The sequence below is a fragment of the Lissotriton helveticus genome, chromosome 6, assembly GCF_964261635.1.
Source record: "Lissotriton helveticus chromosome 6, aLisHel1.1, whole genome shotgun sequence".
NCBI classification, from domain to species: Eukaryota; Metazoa; Chordata; class Amphibia; order Caudata; family Salamandridae; genus Lissotriton; species Lissotriton helveticus.
The window spans coordinates 1,761,652,156-1,761,674,800 of record NC_136067.1 but is presented as its reverse complement, the minus strand read 5'-3'; the positions used below and the strand labels follow the sequence as shown (position 1 = coordinate 1,761,674,800).

Here is a 22,645-nt window from a genome sequence, read left to right as displayed (position 1 = left end):
AGACCTGTCGTTGTTAGGGTGGTCTTTCCCCCAACCTTTTGCCTTAGCACTCTGAGCACTTTACCACTGCTAACCAGTGCTAAAGTGCCTGCGCTTCTCCCCTAAACATGATGTCATTGGTGTATAGCTGATTGGCATATTTGTTATACTGGCAAGTTCCTTGTAAAGTGGTATACATAGACCCAGAGCCTGTACTTCAAATGCTAATACTGGGCCTGCAGCACTCATTGTGCCACCCACAGAAATATCCTTTCGAACCTATCTCAGGCCTGCCACTGCAGTGCCTGTGTTTGCAGTCTACTGCCACTTTGACTTGGCATTTATAACTACTGGCCAAGCCTTAATCTCCCCTTTTACTATACATGTGATACCTAAGGTAGGTCCCAAGTAACCAGAAAGGCAGCAAAGTGTTATGTAAGTAAAAGGTAGGACATGTACCTTTATTTTTTGCATGTCGTGGTAGTGACAAAGAGACTATTTCGTTTTTCACTACTTTGAGGCCTACCCCTCTCATAGGCCAGCATTTGGGATTCCTTAATATACTTTTAAGCTGTAATTCCTGATCAGAGAGGAGTAGCTTCTCATGGTTGATATGTTTGGAATGGTAATGATAAATCCTCCTTACTGGTGAAGTTGGATTTAACATTACTGTTTTAGAAAAGCGAAATTTATAAAGTGAACATTTCACTATACTGCCCTTTATGCCCAACAGCCTCTCCAGTACACGTCTGGGCTGGGTGACAGCTACACTTTGCACATTCTCTGTAGGCAGCCAGAAAACCAGGAGGGGCTGGGCGTGACAGACTTGACTGAGTTGAGAGGGATCCTTGTGCACATCAGAGTTCTTTTGAAGTCACCCCGTACATCAAATGCACTTTTGGGTATATGTACTGGATCTCTGACCTTCTAAAATCAGACACTTCTGAATCAATTCAATTCACTTTATAAAGATTAACCCATAAAAGTACACAATAAAAACAGCACAGTTAATAGATAACTTAAAAGAGCAGAGGCTCATGTCTAAATGATGCCCATTCCTGTAGTCAGTGGCCTGTAACATTTATGAAACGACATCATACTGTCCATGTCTTAAAAGCAGATCAAAATCCTATGTGACGAGCTAATTACAATAATAATAGCAATTGCCGGGTTCAATCATTACTTCTTTAGTGCAATTTAGTCAATTCAGCGAGTATGGTTTATAATCAAAGACAGTTTATAAGGTAGGCTCATAGGTTAAAACTTCCAAATGTCCAAGTTTTTTCCCAGGGCAGATATGATGAATGCTTTGACACGTAGACCAATATACCCATTTCCCAAAGCACATAACTAATAAAAAGCATCCTGATAATAAATATATTTACCAGTTTTAAAAATCGGTGCTTTAAAAATTGTTCCTGACACTTAAACTGAACCTCTGTCAGAAGGTGCTGCTTAAAGGGCTTAACTGGACTGCTTTTCTGGAAGGACTGCTTTTCTGTTTGTTGCCCTCCTTGCCTGCTGCTCCCTGACTCTACTGGCAGGACTTTGCCTTTCCTACAAGTTAGTGGTCAGGTGACCCAGTCAATAAAAGGTCTTGGGCACACGTGCTCATGGTCCAGTTCAGTAACCGCTTATGCATTGTCCGTGTCCTCACTTTTACGTTTGTGGACTTATGGCCTACGACTTTACATTGACGATGGGGAAGGGGCATCCGCCTGCCACCGGGGACACTGCTAGCTCAGATTCAGGCTGCTACCCTCTACATGGGGGCAGCCAGCGTTCATCCCCATGAAGAGGATGGAGGTCGTTACCATCACTGAGGGGCAAGGGAAGGGTGCATCTCGGCCCCGCAGACTGGGATCACATACCACCGCATGGAAGACAGCCTGCCATAATGAAGCAGGAATGGTTCGCTGACCATATGCCCTCCATCCAGCCCACTGTGCTCTGGTCTGGAGTCTTGTGAGGGAATAGGACTACTGGGGCTGCTGTGTCCCCCTATAGACTGCCCAGTGAGAGCAAGTGCTATCAGCGACACAAGGGCTGGGACCAGGGACGGAAGACACCACACTCCCTGTGGTGGCCGCTTGCTGCCTGTAAGTTTGCTTGCCAGATGATGAATAGTGTAAAAGTAAGGCCACTGCAGAGTCCTCGCCATAGCACCTTTCCTACAAAACCTACCAGCCCTAAGAGGCAGCCTCAGAAAGGATACTTTGTGTGGATAGCACTGGAGATAAGTGTGCATTGCCCCGGCAGATAAGCCAGAAGAGAAGGCCTGGCCGAGAATGTGCCGGGCGGCCACGGAATCCTGACCCCTCACATAATGTTGTATGCAATATAAAAAAGATTTTCCACACAACTCACCGGAGTCCAAACGGCAGCGGGAGCAGCCTTGCCCCCTTTGCTGTAATGGTGACCGAGATGTGAAACCAGAGACTAGCAGAGGAGAGCTGTGCGCCCCCCGTAAACCAACTGCTGCCACCGCGTGGAAGCTAAGCCCACTGCACACCACCTGGTAGTTATCTGACATTGCAGTGCAGCGGAATAAACCCTTCACATCCCCCAGCGGCAGTACTCCCTCCAGCGACTTAAAAAAGTAGAAGCCTAGACAGGCATGTTGGACACTGCGCACCCCTGGTGGCTGCACGCTCCCGCAACAAGGAAGACAGGACCCCGTTATTTCCAGCACCAAGCCTGCTAATCACGAGCCAACACCCTCCAGCAGGAAGGAGGAGAGCTGAAAGCTGGCCCACTCCCCTGAACAGGGTCGGAGAACCAGTGATAGCGGATCCTGCCTCGGTCACAGGTGCGAGGAGTGCTGCACGCCCCCTAGTCACTAGCTGTAACTATCATCGGTGGAGATGATATTGTTTTGTACACCCTCAGCAAAATGGCAGTACCAGAGGTGCCCCCCACACTTTTTGCACCACGCGATGGGAAGAGCACCACACTGGAAGACAAAAATGACAGGAATACCAAGCTCAGTGCACTCCCTGCTGGCCTCCTGATGTCGCTGGCAGAAGAAAAGTAACCCTTCCTTGCAGCTTACAGCAGCCCTGCTGCACCAATAACCCACCACAAGAGTTTTATATAGCGTGAACTTGACCCGGTATCTGGTATCAGAGCGCTTTACATAGCACCAGTTGCGTTACATGAAGACACATTAATTTTTGTTAGGCAGAGGGAGATTGTGATTTGCCCTGACTCACAGGATGTTCAGCGTCATTGCCGAGACTCTAACCCGGTTCCTCAGATTCTAGGTCGACTGCCCTAGCCGTTAGGTCAAATCCTCTACCCAGTAAAGGGTCTCTGTCCTGCAGCTCAACCATCATGCCACAGAGAGTCGTTCAGAAGCGCAGCAGTACCTTGCAATGTCCAGAATACAGAGAATGTAAATGCCCAGAGTACCTAAGCAGCTGAAAACACTAATCCAGCGGAGAACCGATGAGATTGCAGCTCTCACGGTGAACCATGCACTGGAGTTAAAGTTAAAAGTTTTATAAAGCGCTCGTAGTCCACATGGTTTCTTGGCGCTGAGGACGGGAGTACCAGGGAGGAGCAGGGGTGACGCCTATTCGGCGAATGCTCGTGTAAAGAGCGGAGTCTTCAAGGCCCTGCGGAAATCCATATAGGAACCAATTATCCTAATGCTGAGAGGAAGAGAGTTCCAAAAGGAAGGGGGCAAAAATAAAAGCTCATGCCACCATGTTTTTTCCCTCTGAAACTAGGAACACACAGGAGGTGCTTAGAAGAGGACCGCAGGTCCCGATTGGGGATGTAAGCTTTCAGTTGGAAGTAGTAAAGGCAGGCGCTGTGCCAGCACACAAGCCTTAAAAATCATACATCCCAATTTGAAAAGGGAGCGTTCAGAAAGCGGAAGCCAATGTAATGTTTTTAACAGTGGGGTGACATGGTAGTGTTTGGGGAATTTGTAGACTAACCTGGCAGCCTGGTTCTGGATTAGTTGGAGACGGCGGAGCTCGTATGCAGGAATACCAACATACAAAGCATTTCCGTAATCCAAACGGGATATGACCATGGCTAGTAAGATGAGTTTCAATGCTGCAGTAGAGCAAAAGCGGGAGACTTTACGTATAATGCGGAGCTTAAGAAAGTAGGATGATACCACCGCACTGATTTGAGAGTGCATGGAAAGGTCACTGCTGACTCTAATACCAAGCGTTTTAAAAGAAACAGAAAGAGAGGGAGAGGAACCCAGAGAAGAGGGCCAAAAGGAGGAGGACCAGGGACTGGAGACCCCGCCAGTGAGCATCAGCTCAGTCTTATCGGGGTTGAGGTTAAGGTGGTTAAGGTTCATCCAGTCACTGATAAAGATCATGATTGATTGAACATTCAGAGGAGAGGAGGGAGAAGGAGAAATTTTGAAAATGAGTTGAAGGTCATCGGCGTAATTGAACACCTACACCTATCGGCAAGAACAGAAGCATTGCGAGGAAAAAGACCTGAGTGAGGGAGATTAGGCGGACTGGAAGGCTCCGACACCCAGCACCTCCATGCTACTAATAAACAATAATAGGATCACTCTAGCAAAAAAGAGAGGAGGCACCCAAATGGTAACACGTCGGCACCCAGAGCACGATCAGGCAGACTAACCTTTCTGAGGTGAACACGCCGTGAAGCAAAACAGGGATTGCAAAAAGGGGATAATAACTGGCCGGTGACCACCAGCAAGGGCTCCCAGGTAAATCAGAGTTGCACAAGCCTGCAAATCCACACGACCAAGAGCAGGCCACTGCCATGGCTACAAAACGGCCAAAATGGAGGAGCTGAGCAGTAAAAGGCAGGCGAGCGCTCTGATGCTGCCTCAGTATGACAAATGTGTAAGCATCCCAGGAAGGCACCCTTATCATGAGGTTCAATCCACCGAGTGCCACCCACTAAAGAGACTGAAAACCCCAGAGACATCACGTTGTCTGTCTGAGACTGCGAGATGGACACAGAACCAAGCAGAAGAAGGTCCAAGGAAAGCGGAACCAGAACCGAAAGTGGACGTAAGCACAGGGCGACACAAATGTGGTCACGGCACTAGGAACACATCATCCTGCACCCTCGAGGCATACCGTGAACCCCGCACCCACCATGCCTGATGGCAGGGATGCCTAGGAGCACAAGTGTTGCGCCACCCAGAGAAAGTATGTCAGTAACACCGCTCCCTGCTGCCATTGGAAGAAGATCCCAGAAAAGGATGCACCCTGGAATAGGAACCGCAGCAGGTCCCTGAAGAAGGAACACACAGCACATCACTTGAGAAGAGGAGGAGAAGTGGATCAGCAACTTCTCTGATCATCATCAAGCCGGAGCATAACACCTGAGGCCGGTGGCCGGACTATAGAGTGAGTCCACCAGTGAGAGGCCCTGAAGAAGGTGTATACCACTGCACCCAAAAGAAGAAGAAGAGACGTGAGCAATGAGAAGTCACGCCAGCATAAGCAGCAGGAAGGTGCATGCTGAAGCACCAAGGAGAAAGAAAGAGGAGAATTAAGTGAGACCTACTGGTTCACACTGGGAAACCGGACGACTGGCCAAGAAGAAAGGAGTATCAAGAGTAGCCAGGCCTAATAGGCTTGCTTAAGAGGACTCAAGCCGCTGACCGAATGCATCCATCCCGACAAGCGGGCAAATGAGATGACAACCTAGCAACAGGACACCGAGAGAACAGAGAATAAGCCGCAATCAAGTGCGAACAGATTATATGCCCAACACTTCCCAGTGTAAACATCCAGACACTCGAACTGGTGATTCAGCCCCTCACAGTATCCAGGCTGAGCAATACAGATGCCTCTACAGAGAAAGACATAGGCACCTGGCTAACTTCACTCCTAGTTGTCAATTACCTGAAAAGGAATACCTGTGACTATCAAGGTACGTTGTCGCCACCTATCATAAAGGTTCTCCATACGACTTGCAACCCCATCATGCCAGCCAGTCTACTGCGTCATCAATGCCACCTATGGAGCATGGAACAACCAGAGTGGAGTTCAACACTGTTGTCATAACTACAGGCAAGAAACTCCAATGACCACCTGTAGACTTAGTCAACGAGCAACTACCTTCTCATCCCACCTGCATCCTCATCGCAGTGGCGAAGTAGGTCTTGTCCAGGGCCCGTCTACCTCTGCGGTTGGCTAGGCACTTTGCAAGGCAGCTCAGCAGTTTTGCAGTGGCCCTGACGCAGCACACACGAAGCCCCAGCACAGTCCACACGCAGTCTAATGGCAATTCATCCAAGGATCCTCCACAAACTCGAGATATGGACTTGACACCGTCTCACCGATGGATTCCAGGCGATAGGAAGGCATTGCAGCAGAAACTTCAAGACTGTCTTTAGCGAGCTAAACACACCACCAATGTATGCTTCGTGATGGGCTCCGACAATATTCCTGGTGCACCCTGCTTTTGAACTGTTGACTCCAACCATGAATCACCTGGAACATCAGCTGAGTAGCATAACTCCATACTGTGGACATGGCTTCAGCCAGCGTGCTGCCAGATGTTTTCCGCAAAACAACAGGTGATGGACAGAATGCAGAACAATGTCATACATTCACCCCAGTACAGAGATCTGGGCCTAAATCCATCGTTTTTTTGCTCACCATGCCTTTCCAGTTTGAACCCAGCTTTATGCAAATCAGTCTTGACCCTGTGCCCCAAGGGAACAGTCCAGCCCGAACTGCTAAGCCAGGTCCTCCCTGGACTGGAAACAAGCATCCAAGGACCGGTTTCGGGCTTTCAGCCCTCTTCAGCCTGGATAGCTTGATTCCAGTGGCATGGAGAGCACGGGACTCACGTCTGAGCATACCCGTCCCACTCGGGGTGACAAATGCAAAACAACAGGTGATGGACAGAATGCAGAACAATGTCATACATTCACCCCAGTACAGAGATCTGGGCCTAAATCCATCGTTTTTTTGCTCACCATGCCTTTCCAGTTTGAACCCAGCTTTATGCAAATCAGTCTTGACCCTGTGCCCCAAGGGAACAGTCCAGCCCGAACTGCTAAGCCAGGTCCTCCCTGGACTGGAAACAAGCATCCAAGGACCGGTTTCGGGCTTTCAGCCCTCTTCAGCCTGGATAGCTTGATTCCAGTGGCATGGAGAGCACGGGACTCACGTCTGAGCATACCCGTCCCACTCGGGGTGACAAATGCAAAACAACAGGTGATGGACAGAATGCAGAACAATGTCATACATTCACCCCAGTACAGAGATCTGGGCCTAAATCCATCGTTTTTTTGCTCACCATGCCTTTCCAGTTTGAACCCAGCTTTATGCAAATCAGTCTTGACCCTGTGCCCCAAGGGAACAGTCCAGGCCGAACTGCTAAGCCAGGTCCTCCCTGGACTGGAAACAAGCATCCAAGGACCGGTTTCGGGCTTTCAGCCCTCTTCAGCCTGGATAGCTTGATTCCAGTGGCATGGAGAGCACGGGACTCACGTCTGAGCATACCCGTCCCACTCGGGGTGACAAATGCAAAACAACAGGTGATGGACAGAATGCAGAACAATGTCATACATTCACCCCAGTACAGAGATCTGGGCCTAAATCCATCGTTTTTTTGCTCACCATGCCTTTCCAGTTTGAACCCAGCTTTATGCAAATCAGTCTTGACCCTGTGCCCCAAGGGAACAGTCCAGCCCGAACTGCTAAGCCAGGTCCTCCCTGGACTGGAAACAAGCATCCAAGGACCGGTTTCGGGCTTTCAGCCCTCTTCAGCCTGGATAGCTTGATTCCAGTGGCATGGAGAGCACGGGACTCACGTCTGAGCATACCCGTCCCACTCGGGGTGACAAATGCATACCCGTCCCACTCGGGGTGACAAATGCAAAACAACAACCGCCAGATGTTTTCCGACATCTTTGAACCAGCGTTTGTCCTCTCTCACACAGGTTAAATTATGAAAGCGAGCAAAGAAGTGCTATTGCTGCCAGTGTCATCAGTCCATACCTCCAATGCTGTCCTGCTGATGGACTCTAGAGACTGATGGACCAGGTAGTATCCAATTGATTTTTATTTTGTTTCCACTGGTTGGACTTGATTTTCTTTTTAATTTTGGGCGAATGTAGTGTTCTGCTGGACACAATGATGTAGCCCCTTCCTAGGGGCAGTTTTAACACCCACCCATCCAACGCAGGCATCACCGATCTGGTGTGATCCGGTCAATAAAGGGGCCCGGGCACATGTGCTGGTGGCCCATTTCAGTAACTATTTATGCATGGCCAGTGTCCTAATTTATTAAGTATGTGGGCTTAGGGCCCTCAAACTTTACGATGCGCAGGCCCCTTAGTGTGCCACCATTATTTTGGAAGCGGGTGGCGCTACTAGTAATATGACTTTAATATTAAATATTGTTTTTCAAAAATGTGGGCTGTTTGTTCTAGTTTTTTTAGATTGTAAAGTACTAACCAAGTTTGTAGGAAATGTCAGTTTCTTCAAACATTTTAGCAAAGACGTATTATTGGTAATCTGAATATAATACCAAGGCGCAATCAATCAATCAATCAATCATAAAATTTGTATAGCGCGCTACTCACCCGTAAGGGTCTCAAGGCGCTGGGGGGGGGGGAGGGGGGGTCGCTACTGCTCAAACAGCCAGGTCTTGAGTAATTTCCTGAAGGAGAGGTGATCCTGGGTCAGCCGTAGGTGAGTGGGGAGGGAGTTCCATGTCTTGGCTGCCAGGTAGGAGAAGGATCTTCCTCCGACTGTGGATTTCCGAATTCTTGGGACGGAGGCGAGGGCGAGGCTGGCGGATCGGAGCTGGCAGGTGGGTGTGTAGAAAGTGAGGCGGCTGTTTCGGTACTTCGGGCCCAAGTCGTGGAGAGCCTTGTGTGCGTGGGTGAGTTGTCTGAACGTGATCCTCTTGTTGACGGGGAGCCAGTGCAGGTCTTTCAGGTGGGCGGAGATGTGGCTGCGGCGCGGGATGTCCAGGATGAGTCGTGCTGAGGCGTTCTGAATGCGCTGGAGTCTTTTCTGGAGTTTGGCTGTGGTTCCAGCGTAGAGGGTGTTTCCATAGTCCAGACGGCTGGTGACGAGGGCCTGGGTGACCGTCTTCCTGGTTTCGGTGGGGATCCATCGGAAGATCTTTCGGAGCATGCGCAGGGTGTTGAAGCAGGATGATGAGACTGCGTTCACTTGCTTGGTCATCGTGAGGGAGGAGTCCAGGATGACGCCCAGGTTGCGTGCGAGGGCCGTTGGTTTGGGTGCGCTGCCCAGGGCAGGCGGCCACCAGGAGTCGTCCCAGGCGGAGGGCGATGATCCCAGGATGAGGACTTCCGTCTTGTCTGAGTTCAGTTCTTCATCCACTCGGCGACGTCTTTCATCCCTTCATGCAGGCTGGTTATGGCGGTGGCGGGGTCGTTGGTGAGGGAGAGGATCAGCTTGGTGTCGTCGGCATAGGAGATGATGTTGAGGTTGTGTTTGCGTGCGATGGCTGCGAGAGGGCTCATGTAGACGTTGAAGAGGGTTGGGCTGAGTGATGATCCTTGTGGTACGCCGCAAATGACTTCGGTGGCCTCGGATCTGAACGGGGGGAGGCGGACTCTCTGGGTTCTTCCGGCGAAGAACGAGATGATCCACTCCAGTGCCTTCTCTTGGACTCCGATGTTGCTGAGGCGCTGCACTAGGGTGCGTTGGCAGACAGTGTCGAACGCTGCAGAGAGGTCCAGGAGGATGAGGGCCGCTGTTTCCCCGTTGTCGAGCAGGGATCTGATGTCGTCAGTGGCTGCGATGAGGGCGGTCTCGGTGCTGTGGTTGGCTCGGAAACCGGACTGTGAGGGGTCGAGGGATCCGTTTGTCTCGAGGAAGGCGGCAAGCTGTCTGTTGACGGTCTTCTCGATGACTGTGGCAGGAAAAGGGAGAAGCGAGAGGGGGCGGTAGTACTTGAGGTCGGTGGGGTCTGCTGTTGGTTTCTTCAGGAGAGCGCTGAGCTCGGCGTGCTTCCAGATCTCCGGGAAGGTGGCGGTGTTGAAGGAGGTGCTGATGATGTCCCGGAGTTGGGGTGCTGATGATGGAGTCGGCCTTGTTGAAGACAAGGTGGGGGCAGGGGTCGGTTGGTGATCCGGAGTGGATGGTGTTCATCGTGTGGGTGGTGTCTTCGGTGCTGATAGGTGTGGCAGGGTATACTCAGACATGAGTCCCTTTCTCACTGCTCCATCAGGATTCAAGCAAGCTGGGCCGAAGAGGCTGAAATGCCAGAAACCGGTCCCCGGTAGCTTGTCTCCTTTCTGGTGAAGAATTGGCTTGGTAGTTTGGTCTGCCCTGTTCCCATGATGCACTGGGCCAGGGACAGACTAATTTGCATATAGCCAGGTTCTGAGCTGGGATGAGGCAGTGAGATAAATAACGGTGATGGATCAAGCCCTGATCTTTGGACTGGGTAAGAGTGGTCTGCTTAATTCAGACACTCTGTTCATCACCACCCCCTTTTCTGTATCGTTTTTGGCCACTATAGGTGTGGCAGGGTATACTCAGACATGAGTCCCTTTCTCACTGCTCCATCAGGATTCAAGCAAGCTGGGCCGAAGAGGCTGAAATGCCAGAAACCGGTCCCCGGTAGCTTGTCTCCTTTCTGGTGAAGAATTGGCTTGGTAGTTTGGTCTGCCCTGTTCCCATGATGCACTGGGCCAGGGACAGACTAATTTGCATATAGCCAGGTTCTGAGCTGGGATGAGGCAGTGAGATAAATAACGGTGATGGATCAAGCCCTGATCTTTGGACTGGGTAAGAGTGGTCTGCTTAATTCAGACACTCTGTTCATCACCACCCCCTTTTCTGTATCGTTTTTGGCCACTATAGGTGTGGCAGGGTATACTCAGACATGAGTCCCTTTCTCACTGCTCCATCAGGATTCAAGCAAGCTGGGCCGAAGAGGCTGAAATGCCAGAAACCGGTCCCCGGTAGCTTGTCTCCTTTCTGGTGAAGAATTGGCTTGGTAGTTTGGTCTGCCCTGTTCCCATGATGCACTGGGCCAGGGACAGACTAATTTGCATATAGCCAGGTTCTGAGCTGGGATGAGGCAGTGAGATAAATAACGGTGATGGATCAAGCCCTGATCTTTGGACTGGGTAAGAGTGGTCTGCTTAATTCAGACACTCTGTTCATCACCACCCCCTTTTCTGTATCGTTTTTGGCCACTATAGGTGTGGCAGGGTATACTCAGACATGAGTCCCTTTCTCACTGCTCCATCAGGATTCAAGCAAGCTGGGCCGAAGAGGCTGAAATGCCAGAAACCGGTCCCCGGTAGCTTGTCTCCTTTCTGGTGAAGAATTGGCTTGGTAGTTTGGTCTGCCCTGTTCCCATGATGCACTGGGCCAGGGACAGACTAATTTGCATATAGCCAGGTTCTGAGCTGGGATGAGGCAGTGAGATAAATAACGGTGATGGATCAAGCCCTGATCTTTGGACTGGGTAAGAGTGGTCTGCTTAATTCAGACACTCTGTTCATCACCACCCCCTTTTCTGTATCGTTTTTGGCCACTATAGGTGTGGCAGGGTATACTCAGACATGAGTCCCTTTCTCACTGCTCCATCAGGATTCAAGCAAGCTGGGCCGAAGAGGCTGAAATGCCAGAAACCGGTCCCCGGTAGCTTGTCTCCTTTCTGGTGAAGAATTGGCTTGGTAGTTTGGTCTGCCCTGTTCCCATGATGCACTGGGCCAGGGACAGACTAATTTGCATATAGCCAGGTTCTGAGCTGGGATGAGGCAGTGAGATAAATAACGGTGATGGATCAAGCCCTGATCTTTGGACTGGGTAAGAGTGGTCTGCTTAATTCAGACACTCTGTTCATCACCACCCCCTTTTCTGTATCGTTTTTGGCCACTATAGGTGTGGCAGGGTATACTCAGACATGAGTCCCTTTCTCACTGCTCCATCAGGATTCAAGCAAGCTGGGCCGAAGAGGCTGAAATGCCAGAAACCGGTCCCCGGTAGCTTGTCTCCTTTCTGGTGAAGAATTGGCTTGGTAGTTTGGTCTGCCCTGTTCCCATGATGCACTGGGCCAGGGACAGACTAATTTGCATATAGCCAGGTTCTGAGCTGGGATGAGGCAGTGAGATAAATAACGGTGATGGATCAAGCCCTGATCTTTGGACTGGGTAAGAGTGGTCTGCTTAATTCAGACACTCTGTTCATCACCACCCCCTTTTCTGTATCGTTTTTGGCCACTATAGGTGTGGCAGGGTATACTCAGACATGAGTCCCTTTCTCACTGCTCCATCAGGATTCAAGCAAGCTGGGCCGAAGAGGCTGAAATGCCAGAAACCGGTCCCCGGTAGCTTGTCTCCTTTCTGGTGAAGAATTGGCTTGGTAGTTTGGTCTGCCCTGTTCCCATGATGCACTGGGCCAGGGACAGACTAATTTGCATATAGCCAGGTTCTGAGCTGGGATGAGGCAGTGAGATAAATAACGGTGATGGATCAAGCCCTGATCTTTGGACTGGGTAAGAGTGGTCTGCTTAATTCAGACACTCTGTTCATCACCACCCCCTTTTCTGTATCGTTTTTGGCCACTATAGGTGTGGCAGGGTATACTCAGACATGAGTCCCTTTCTCACTGCTCCATCAGGATTCAAGCAAGCTGGGCCGAAGAGGCTGAAATGCCAGAAACCGGTCCCCGGTAGCTTGTCTCCTTTCTGGTGAAGAATTGGCTTGGTAGTTTGGTCTGCCCTGTTCCCATGATGCACTGGGCCAGGGACAGACTAATTTGCATATAGCCAGGTTCTGAGCTGGGATGAGGCAGTGAGATAAATAACGGTGATGGATCAAGCCCTGATCTTTGGACTGGGTAAGAGTGGTCTGCTTAATTCAGACACTCTGTTCATCACCACCCCCTTTTCTGTATCGTTTTTGGCCACTATAGGTGTGGCAGGGTATACTCAGACATGAGTCCCTTTCTCACTGCTCCATCAGGATTCAAGCAAGCTGGGCCGAAGAGGCTGAAATGCCAGAAACCGGTCCCCGGTAGCTTGTCTCCTTTCTGGTGAAGAATTGGCTTGGTAGTTTGGTCTGCCCTGTTCCCATGATGCACTGGGCCAGGGACAGACTAATTTGCATATAGCCAGGTTCTGAGCTGGGATGAGGCAGTGAGATAAATAACGGTGATGGATCAAGCCCTGATCTTTGGACTGGGTAAGAGTGGTCTGCTTAATTCAGACACTCTGTTCATCACCACCCCCTTTTCTGTATCGTGATCGGGGTCCAGGCGCAGAGGGTGGTGGTGGGGGGCGTTGGTTCGGTGGTTGGGGGCGTGGTAGGTGCGCCAAAGCTGTTGTGTATATCGGCGATCTTGCAGTGGAAGAACGAGGCGAGTGAGTCGCAGAGGTCTTGTGAGGGGGTGATGTCGTTGTTTCCGGCGCTGGGGTTGGAGAGCTCTTTGACGATGCTGAAGAGTTCCTTGCTGTTGTGGGCGTTGTTGTCCAGTCGTTCTGTGAATGCTGTCTTCTTGGTGGTGCGGATCAGCTGGTGGGGTTTGCGGGTGGCGTGCTTGAGGGCAGTCATGTTGTATGTGGTCTGGTCGTGACGCCAGGCTTTCTCGAGTTTTTCGGCAGTTCTTCTTGGAGTTCTTGAGTTCGTCGGTGAACCAGGAGGCTTTCTTGCTGCCGGGTCTGCTGGGAGGGTTCTTCAGTGGTGCGAGGTCATTTGCGCAGTTGGTGAGCCACTGTGTGAGGTTGCTGGCTGCTTCGTTGGGGTCCGTTGTGCTGGCGGGAGGGTTCTGGCGGAGGGAGGTGGTGAGCTGCTCGGTGGTGATCTTGCTCCAGCTCCTGCGAGGAATCTGTTGCGGGTGGTGGTGGGTCGTTGTTCTTCTGAAGCTGAAGTGGATGCAGCTGTGGTCAGTCCAGTGGAGTCCGGTGGAGTGGCTGAAGGAGATGTGCTTGCTGGAGGAGAAGACTGGGTCAAGCGTGTGGCCGGCGTAGTGGGTGGGGTGATCCCCAGTTGCTTGAGTACGAGGTTGGCGAAGTTGTCCAGCAGGGTGGTGGTGTTGCTGTCCTTGTTGTTCTCCAGGTGGAAGTTGAGGTCCCCTAAGAGGATGTAGTCCGCGGAGGGGAGGGCGTGCGGGCTGATGAAGTCTGCGATGTCTTTGCTGAATTGTGTCCGTGGTCCCGGGGGTCTGTGGATGAGGGTGGTCTTGGGATCGGTGTGTATCTGGAAGTGGAGTTGTTCGGCGGCGGTGAAGGTGTTGTTGGGGTTGGTCGTGATGTGGATGGTGTTCTTGTGTATGATGGCGATGCCTCCTCCAGTCTGGTTTACACGGTCCTTCCGGGTGATCTTGTATCCGTCCGGGATAGCTATGGCGATGTCAGGCGCTGAGAAAGCGTTCATCCAGGTTTCTGTAAGGAAGGCGACGTCCGGTGATGTTGTGACGAGCAGGTTCCAGAGTCCGACGGCGGGCCTGTGGACGGAGCGGGTGTTGAGCAGGATGCACTTGAGGTGGTTGCTGCTGGTGCTCGGCTTGTCAGGTGCGGTACAGGTCCGGAGGCAGGTGAATTTGCAGGCTTGGCAGGTGAAGGGTATGTGGGTGCGCTTCGGGGTGGCTCGGTAGCAGGCAGGGGTTCGGCCGGCGTTGAGGGTGGCGGCGTCGTAGGTCCGTCGTGAGGTCTGGCGATGTCGGGGGCCAGGGGTCCTGGCGCTGGGCGCGGTCCAGGCGCGGACGGCCATAGACGGGCTTGCCTTTGGCACGCCTTCGGCGTACAATCGGCGCGCCCGCTGCGCGTACGCGTGGGTTCCATTTAAGGCGAAGTGGGAGGGAGGAGCAGCTGGGAGGCGGGAGCGGGGGGGCCAATGGGGTTGACAGAGGTGAAAAGGGGTGGGGCCGCGAGGGAGCAGCGGCGGGAAGCGGGGAGCGGAGGGGCGTTACACTCGGGGAACAGTGAAAGAATACAAGGTGCAAAATCCTATTTACAAAAAAGAAGCACTAAACATTAATCACAGTGGAAAACAGAACAATGACAGCTGGGCACAGAGGGGCAAAAGCGGGGAAAAAACGGGCGCAAATAGCGAGCAGCAGCGAGGGGGCACCTGAGGTCAGGGATGGACCTGTGGCGCTGGGGGAGATCCGCACCTACAGCTGGTGGGCCGTGCGGCGTGGGGGTGTCCTGCTTGTTATATTTTTGTTTTTAATTTCCAGATGCTCTCAAATACTTATAAGATGAATGCCCGTGTGCTATCTTCCTAGACATGTTACTTTTAAATGCAGTTTTTCTGCTCACCTCTTGATTTGCTGTTTCTTTTGTAGTATTGTGTGGCAGGGGTGAATACTGTGTTGTTCTTCTCATTGTCTGGATATTTTATGTTTAGGTCAGCAACCAAGAACTCGCTGATAATAATTGATGAGCTGGGAAGGGGGACCTCAACCTATGACGGGTTTGGCTTGGCGTGGGCTATCTCCGAGTACATTGCCACAAAAATAGGCGCTTTCTGCATGTTCGCCACACATTTTCATGAGCTGACCTCCTTGGCCGACCAAGTGCCCACAGTCACCAACCTGCATGTTACTGCATTAACTACAGAGGAGACCCTCACCATGCTCTACCGTATCAAGAAAGGTAAGCGTTCTCAAGGATGAAAGAAATGTCTGAAAACAACTTTGTACCTGCCTCTCTATCTTTCTGCATGAGAGGGACTTTTGTAGTTTTATTTTTATCACGGCCAGACTCGGGTAAATTGAATAATGAAGAATAACAGGGGTAGGCATTCACATAATTTAGGAGAACAACTGTGGGACCTTACACGTCTTAACTGTGGCTGAAAGAAGTAGTAAGCCTGGTTATGTAGCCTCGTAAGTACTTAATGCTGAATATAACTTTGACCCAGTGAGCTCTGGAAGTGGTCTGGTTTTAAGTTGTCCATAGGTAGAAACTATTATTGCATGGATAGCATTCTTGTTTACTATTTATTAATCTGGTTTTTATTTTGTCATTTTAATAAAAACTAAATCAAAGCGTTGCATATATCATGCTAGAGTAAAAAATACTATTTTCAATTTCTGAAATAAATGTTTGTATTGCAAGAGATTCATTATTAAACCTCAAGTTAGGAAATTATGGGATGGAAATAAGATCTTCGATATCCTTGTTGTCTCCTGATGCCATTATTCCGGGGAGGTACTTATAGTTCTGCTTATAGCAGGACCAAAACAATTAAAGAATAAGCATTGGCACAGCTAAATAGGTCTAGGTTTAATGAGACAAAATATGCAAACACAGCCATGCAGATTTGATGTTCCCTGACAAATCTTGGTAGTAGAAGTATGGGTATAGTGGTGTTATGTGTAGGGTTGGTGTGTTTTTGGCTGTGGTCGTATTGTCGATGGTATATTGTTATTCGTGGTGGGATTGGTACTATCTGGGGAAGGTGTCATCGGTGTTATTGGTAATGGTATTGGACCAAAGTTTATTACTGCTGAGGTATGATAATGAACTAGAGGTCCATGTTATGCTTTGGATGGCAGAAGCATTCAAAAGCTACCCGATGCAATAAAAAAGTCTGCTTTCTGTATACGAAGTATGTTGAATGTGACATAAAAGTGTGATGGCTGAGAGTGCATACTGTTAACTAGTCTCCTGTGCACTGCAATGGAGGAGATGGAATGACACACTTTATTGATGACATGCCAATGGAAATAAATGTGGTCCAGTAACATTCTTTAGAGCAGCTGTTCACGTTTACAGATGTATTAATGCACTGCAAAGTTAAATTGAATGTTATTACTATAATGCAGCGAAAGGGTTAAGAGAGAAACACTGCTGCCTCCTGGATTTTATGATGAATGACTCTGCATAGGGAATGATGAATTAATCATTAGGCCACTTCGATGTAATGTAATTTTGGCTCACTGCGCAAATTTGACCTCTTGCACCCCGATTGTGATTCAATACCTTCATTTAAAACAAATACTTTAGAAAAGCTGCTTAGCATAAACGATATACACAGATGCACAGAGTGCAGTACGTTATTACTATTGACACGTCTGAGTTGATACCTAATTTCCTTAAAATATGTTGTCTTCAACTCTATGGCTAATGTCTAATCATGGTCACATTATAGCCTTTTTGATTTACATTGGAAGTAGGCTTACATTTTCATAAAAAGTTGCCCTTTTGCTCTATCTGAGGCTTACATTTTCAACCTTGTGATGTGTGGCAGGTTGAGTCGTTGACTGACTTTTTGTTGAATCTCTATACTATTAGACCTGTTGCTTCCTTGTCAGTGATCCATTTGATTCTCATGGTGTTCCTTCTTGCCCAAGTTATGCATTTCCTATGCGGTCTATGAGGTATTTATCTCAGTCTTTGTTACCAATAATATATTGTACATGGTACTGGTAGAATAGCAAATTGTAAATGTAATTTCTCCTAGCTGTTAACATGTCCAAGATAAAAAATATTCTCCACCCTTTAAAAATCTGCTTTAGTAAATGTATTTTATTTCAAAATGGAATCTGCAAGTTTCGTTAGCCCTTTCTTTTTTTATACTTTCCTCTCCCTGTACTAATATTGCTTCTTGTTTTCATTCTCGCTGGGGATAGACCCCCCCCCCCCTCCCAAACCCCTCTCTCTGCTTTTTCTCCTCTCCTTTTACTCCTCCTTGTTCTGCTGTCCTCAAGTCATGCTGCCTTTTTAGGTTTCGCCTCGCGATCTGCTGTGCAGCAGCGTTCACGCAGTATGGACAAAAGTCCCGCCTCTCTGTTCCATTGGCTAGCTCCATTATGGAGGCTAGCCATTGGAAGAGAGAGGCGTCCGTCATTGTGCGAAGCGATTCGTGGGCGTTCCGGCGATTTTTTTTTCCCTCTCCGCCCATTTTCGTGCGTCATGCGGCAGTGGGTGTTTACTTTTTTTTTTGCCTGATGTTTGCGGCCGCCATTTTTTCATGGAGCTGGGGCTGAGCGGATGCTCGAGATGTTCCATTCTCCCCAGGAAACTGCCCTTGCGCTGCCATTTCCCGTGAAATGAAACTTGAAATCCCACACGAGTCATGCCTGCTGCAATTCCACAAAACACAATATGTGCCTGCATTTGAAACGCACACGTAACAGATCCATCACCCAGCGCCTCTCACACCCTTCAGACTCGTGGTGCTTTGGTTTGGTGTCATTGCTGCATTGTCCCTGCACGTCCCCTCCTCGATAACCCGCACGGTTCGAGGCATGTGGGCTGCTAAATTCATATCTATTGCATAAATCGCCGCCTAGTGTTGGGTCCGGATGATTGCACATTGTTGTCCTGGAAGAGTCTTCGAAGTATCACGAGATAGGTGGCTCCTCCCCTGGACTACAGTGCGCATGGGCATCGACTCCATCCCCAGATTGTTTTTTCCGCCATTGGGTTCGGATGTGATTTCGACGTCTCCTGTCGGAATCGGTAAAATACTGTTTTCTAAAGGCCAAAAGGCTTTCTGACCTCGTCGGTATTGTGTGCGTTCGGTTCTCGTGTATTCTCCAACTCTTCGAGTCGGTTTTCAGGGGAGTCGCGTGACTCTTCGGTCATCGAGGCCCTTCGGCGCAGCAAGACCCCGACGAAACTACAATGGAACGAAGTCCGTTCAAAAAGTGTCCAGTGTGCGGTTCGAAGTACCCACACATCGACGTGCATCCTGTATGCAACAAGTGCCTGTCGCCGGACCACAACGAGGCCAACTGTATGGCCTGTTCGAAATTCAGGTCGAAGAAGACGCTCAAGACTCGGCGCGTGGCGCGCCTCGAGGCCCAGCGATCGGCACCGGCACCTGTGGACATCTTCAACGACCCCGAAGCAGACGAGCAAGAGCTTCAGCTTCAGATCTCGCCTCCATCGGCGGAGGTCGAGGCCGACTACGGAGAAGCCGTTGAGGGCCTGGACCTAGACGAATACGTCGAGGAGGTAGGGGACGACGAGGAAGTTTATGGGGACGCGGAAGATAGCTCGGAGGAAGAGCTATGCCCCGTCCGTACAATAACTAAGGCTCAGGTCACGGGATCGCCACTCGGCCTTACCCACGACCCTCAACCTAAGTCCTCGGCCCCGCCTTCTGGCCCGGCTACAGACATTTCGGCGGAGCCTCCGTTACAGAAAACGAAACCGAAACCATCGGCTTCGACTTCTTCTAAGATGGCCGACGCGCCATCGAAACCAAAGACGGCAGAGACAACTTCGACACCGTCGTCTTCGGAGGCTTCGAGGCCAAAAAAGGCGGTCGAACACGAAAAGGCACCCAAAGGGGCCAAGGAGGCCGGCTTGAAGAAGGTCATCGAGCATGTGTCGAGTAAGGCGGTGGAGTCGACGTTAAAGAAGACTGTCGAGAAACCTTCACCCAAGACTACCGCGCCTACAGGCAAACGGCCAGTCGAAGTGGCGTCGGCGAAGGCCGCCGTGCCGAAGTCTGGCACCACGTCGCAAAGGGAAAAATCTGCCGATCCGAAGCCGGCGGCGTCGACGCCTAAGGCCAAGACAGGGGACCAACCCCTTGATGTCGAGGGTGCGTCCGCGCCCAAACAGCAGTCGTTGACGCTCGGATCACCACCTGGTGGTGGATCAAGGCCCTCAGTCGGATCGACGAAGCCGTCCGCTTCTTTTACTAAGCAGGTCGCGGACTCCCTGAAAAGGATACGGGACAAGACGTCGGAGCCGAAGACGCCCTCGGTACCGACGATTACAGTTCCGCCGAAGAAGACTTCGACGCCGATCCTCTATACTCTGCCGCCAAAGGTGGCGCCGAAGGCTTTCGCACCTCGTGCAGTGCCTGATGACTCGGAGGGGCTGCGGCAGACTCAGCGTACTGGAGGCTCTGCTCGACCACTTTTGCAGGACGACGAATCGGAGCATTTTATCGACGCCGACACGGGCAAATTAATGCTCTACAAGAGGAAAATTACATCCCAGCCGGTGGACTCCTATGTAATCCCTCTAAAAAAGAAAAGGCCTGCACCAGATACACCAGAGCTTGTGGAACCCATTCCTCAACAGCCTAGGAGGAGTCCAACACCTTCACCCACTTACTCAGATGGGGATGGCGATGAACAGAATGAGGACTATAACTTCCCTGCCAATAATGACCCTGATGAGCAGCAGGACTCATGGATAGACACTGGTGACCAGGGTGACCAACAGGTGGTTAGTGACCCACAGCTTTATGGAATAAAGGCTTCTCCTACTGAGGACTCAGCGGCATTTAATGCCTTAATTGAACGGGCGGCTGCAAATCACAAGGTGGAGATGCATGCCGACCCTGTGGAAGTTGACTTTTTGTTCGATACATTCTCTGCATCGGAAAAGACTGTAAAAACACTGCCAATGCTTAAAGGGGTTCTCAAACATGCTACTGACATTTTCAAGGAACCCACCAGGGCACGGGTGGTCAACCCACGGATAGAAAAGAAATACAGACCGGCACCTGGGGACCCTGCTTATATACGAGGCCAGTTGCCTCTAGACTCTTTGGTCGTCTCCAATGCCCGCAAGAGGGCAAATTCACAGACAACGGGTGAAGCTCCTCCCCCGGACAAAGAGTCGAAAGTGCTGGAGGCAGGGGGCAAAAGGGTTGCAGCGCAGGCAGCAAACATATGGCGCATATCCAATACACAAGCCCTATTAGCCAGGTATGATAGGGCGCACTATGACACCTTAGAGCAGCTCTTGCAACACCTTCCAGACCAGTTTAAAGAAGGAGCTGAGTTGCTGATACAAGAGGGCAAGCTCATTTCTAACGCTGCAATTAAATGTGCGCTAGACGTGGCAGATACAGCAGCAAGAGCAGTCCACACAAGTGTTATGTTAAGGCGTCAAGCATGGCTCCGCATCTCAGGGTTCAAACCAGAAATACAGACAACTATCCTCAACCAGTCCGTCAATCCAGACAGACTGTTTGGCCCGGAGGTTGACACCACACTCGAGAAGATCAAAAAAGATACTGAGACAGCTAAGTCCATGGGGGCGCTTCAGTCTCAGCAATTCAGAGGAAACACTTTTCGTCGCTCAAGTGCGCGGGGTGCTACCAGAGGCCACTTGGCACAGCAGTCACATTTCGGAAGAGGAGGCGCCCAAGCCTCGTACCCGAAACAGAATAGAGGTGGTTACAGGGGCAACAGCGCCAAAGGCAGAGGCAACAATATTTCCCGCTCCTCTGCTGCCAACAAACAGTGACTCTCTGTCCCTACCCCCCGACCATCCAACACCTGTCGGGGGGAGACTCCAGCAGTTCCTGCCAGTCTGGTCGTCCATCACCACAGACAGGTGGGTGAGGAAACTTATCCAGTTCGGTTATTGTTTAGAGTTAACGTCCACTCCACCCAACATACCCCCAAGACAACGACCTATGTCAGCAGAGCACTTGCACTTATTGCAGCAAGAGGTTCTTGTAATGCTGCAAAAAGGCGCAATAGAGCTCCTGCCGGTGGAGGAAGAAGGCACAGGGGTTTATTCCCTGTACTTCTTAATCCCAAAGAAGGAAGGCTCGCTCAGACTCATTCTGGACCTACGCCCCCTCAACCTGTACATCCTCTCAGAAATCTTCCACATGTTAACACTGCAGCAGATTCTTCCACTGTTAAACCAGGGAGACTTCCTCGCAACCTTGGACCTCAAGGATGCTTACTTTCACATACCACTCCACCCATCCCACAGAAAATACCTCAGGTTCACCATACAAAACAAGCATTACCAGTTCAAGGTCCTACCCTTCGGAGTGACCACTGCCCCCAGGGTGTTCACAAAGTGTCTGGCGACTGTAGCGGCGCACCTCAGGAGACAGAACATACATGTCTACCCTTACCTAGACGACTGGCTCGTTCAGGCAAAGTCGGAACAGCAGTGCGCCCGTGGACATGTCCCACACAATTCACCTCCTTCACAGTCTGGGGTTCTCACTGAACTATCCCAAGTCGCACCTTCAGCCAGCCCATGTGCGGCAGTATCTGGGCGCGACAATAAATACTTTGACTGCTACAGCTCAGCCGAACCAGGTGAGGATCGACAACATCCAGTCGCTCATCCAAAGGTTCAGACCGCAACAATCACTCCCAGCGAGAGTGTTTATGCAGTTGATAGGCATGATGGCCTCCTGCATCTTCATAGTCCCGCACGCGAGGTTGCATATGCGTCCGCTCCAAGAATGCTTGGCGCATCAGTGGACACAGGCTCAAGGACAATTGAAAGACCTAGTGTTGGTAACTGGTCGGGCATACAGCTCTCTGCATTGGTGGAATCCACACAACCTTTGCAAGGGCCGACCATTCCAGGAGCCTGTGCCGCAGATCATCATGACGACGGACGCCTCTCTCCAGGGATGGGGAGCTCATGTGCTCCACTACACGGTGCAGGGACTATGGACAACACAGCAAAAGAAGATGCACATCAACTATCTAGAGTTGATGGCAATCTTCATGGCACTCAAGTCCTTCAAGGTACATCTGTGCAACAAAGTCGTGTTGATCCGGACGGACAACATGACTGCCATGTACTATATCCAGAAGCAGGGGGGTACGCACTCTCCACAGCTGTCTCATCTGGCTCAGAGCATGTGGAAGTGGGCCATTCAGAGGAACATTTTCCTCATGGCGGAACACCTCCCGGGCAAGGACAATCAGATGGCAGATCTGCTCAGCAGGTACAGCCATCAAATGCACGAGTGGGAGATACATCCATCAGTACTCCGCCCGTACTTCCAGCAGTGGGGTCA

At 50.6% G+C, this 22,645-nt stretch overlaps 1 protein-coding gene across 2 annotated transcripts in view; it reads left to right on the top strand.

Annotated features, from left to right (window-relative positions):
- The window catches only part of MSH2 (mutS homolog 2), a 799,418-nt gene that overhangs the window by 599,465 nt on the left and 177,308 nt on the right, over window positions 1-22,645 (top strand). For both annotated transcript variants that reach the window (XM_078649651.1, XM_078649652.1), the window contains one exon: window positions 15,293-15,540. In XM_078649651.1, the coding sequence (XP_078505777.1) occupies window positions 15,293-15,540 (248 nt within the window). The remainder of the gene's footprint in view (window positions 1-15,292; window positions 15,541-22,645) is intronic.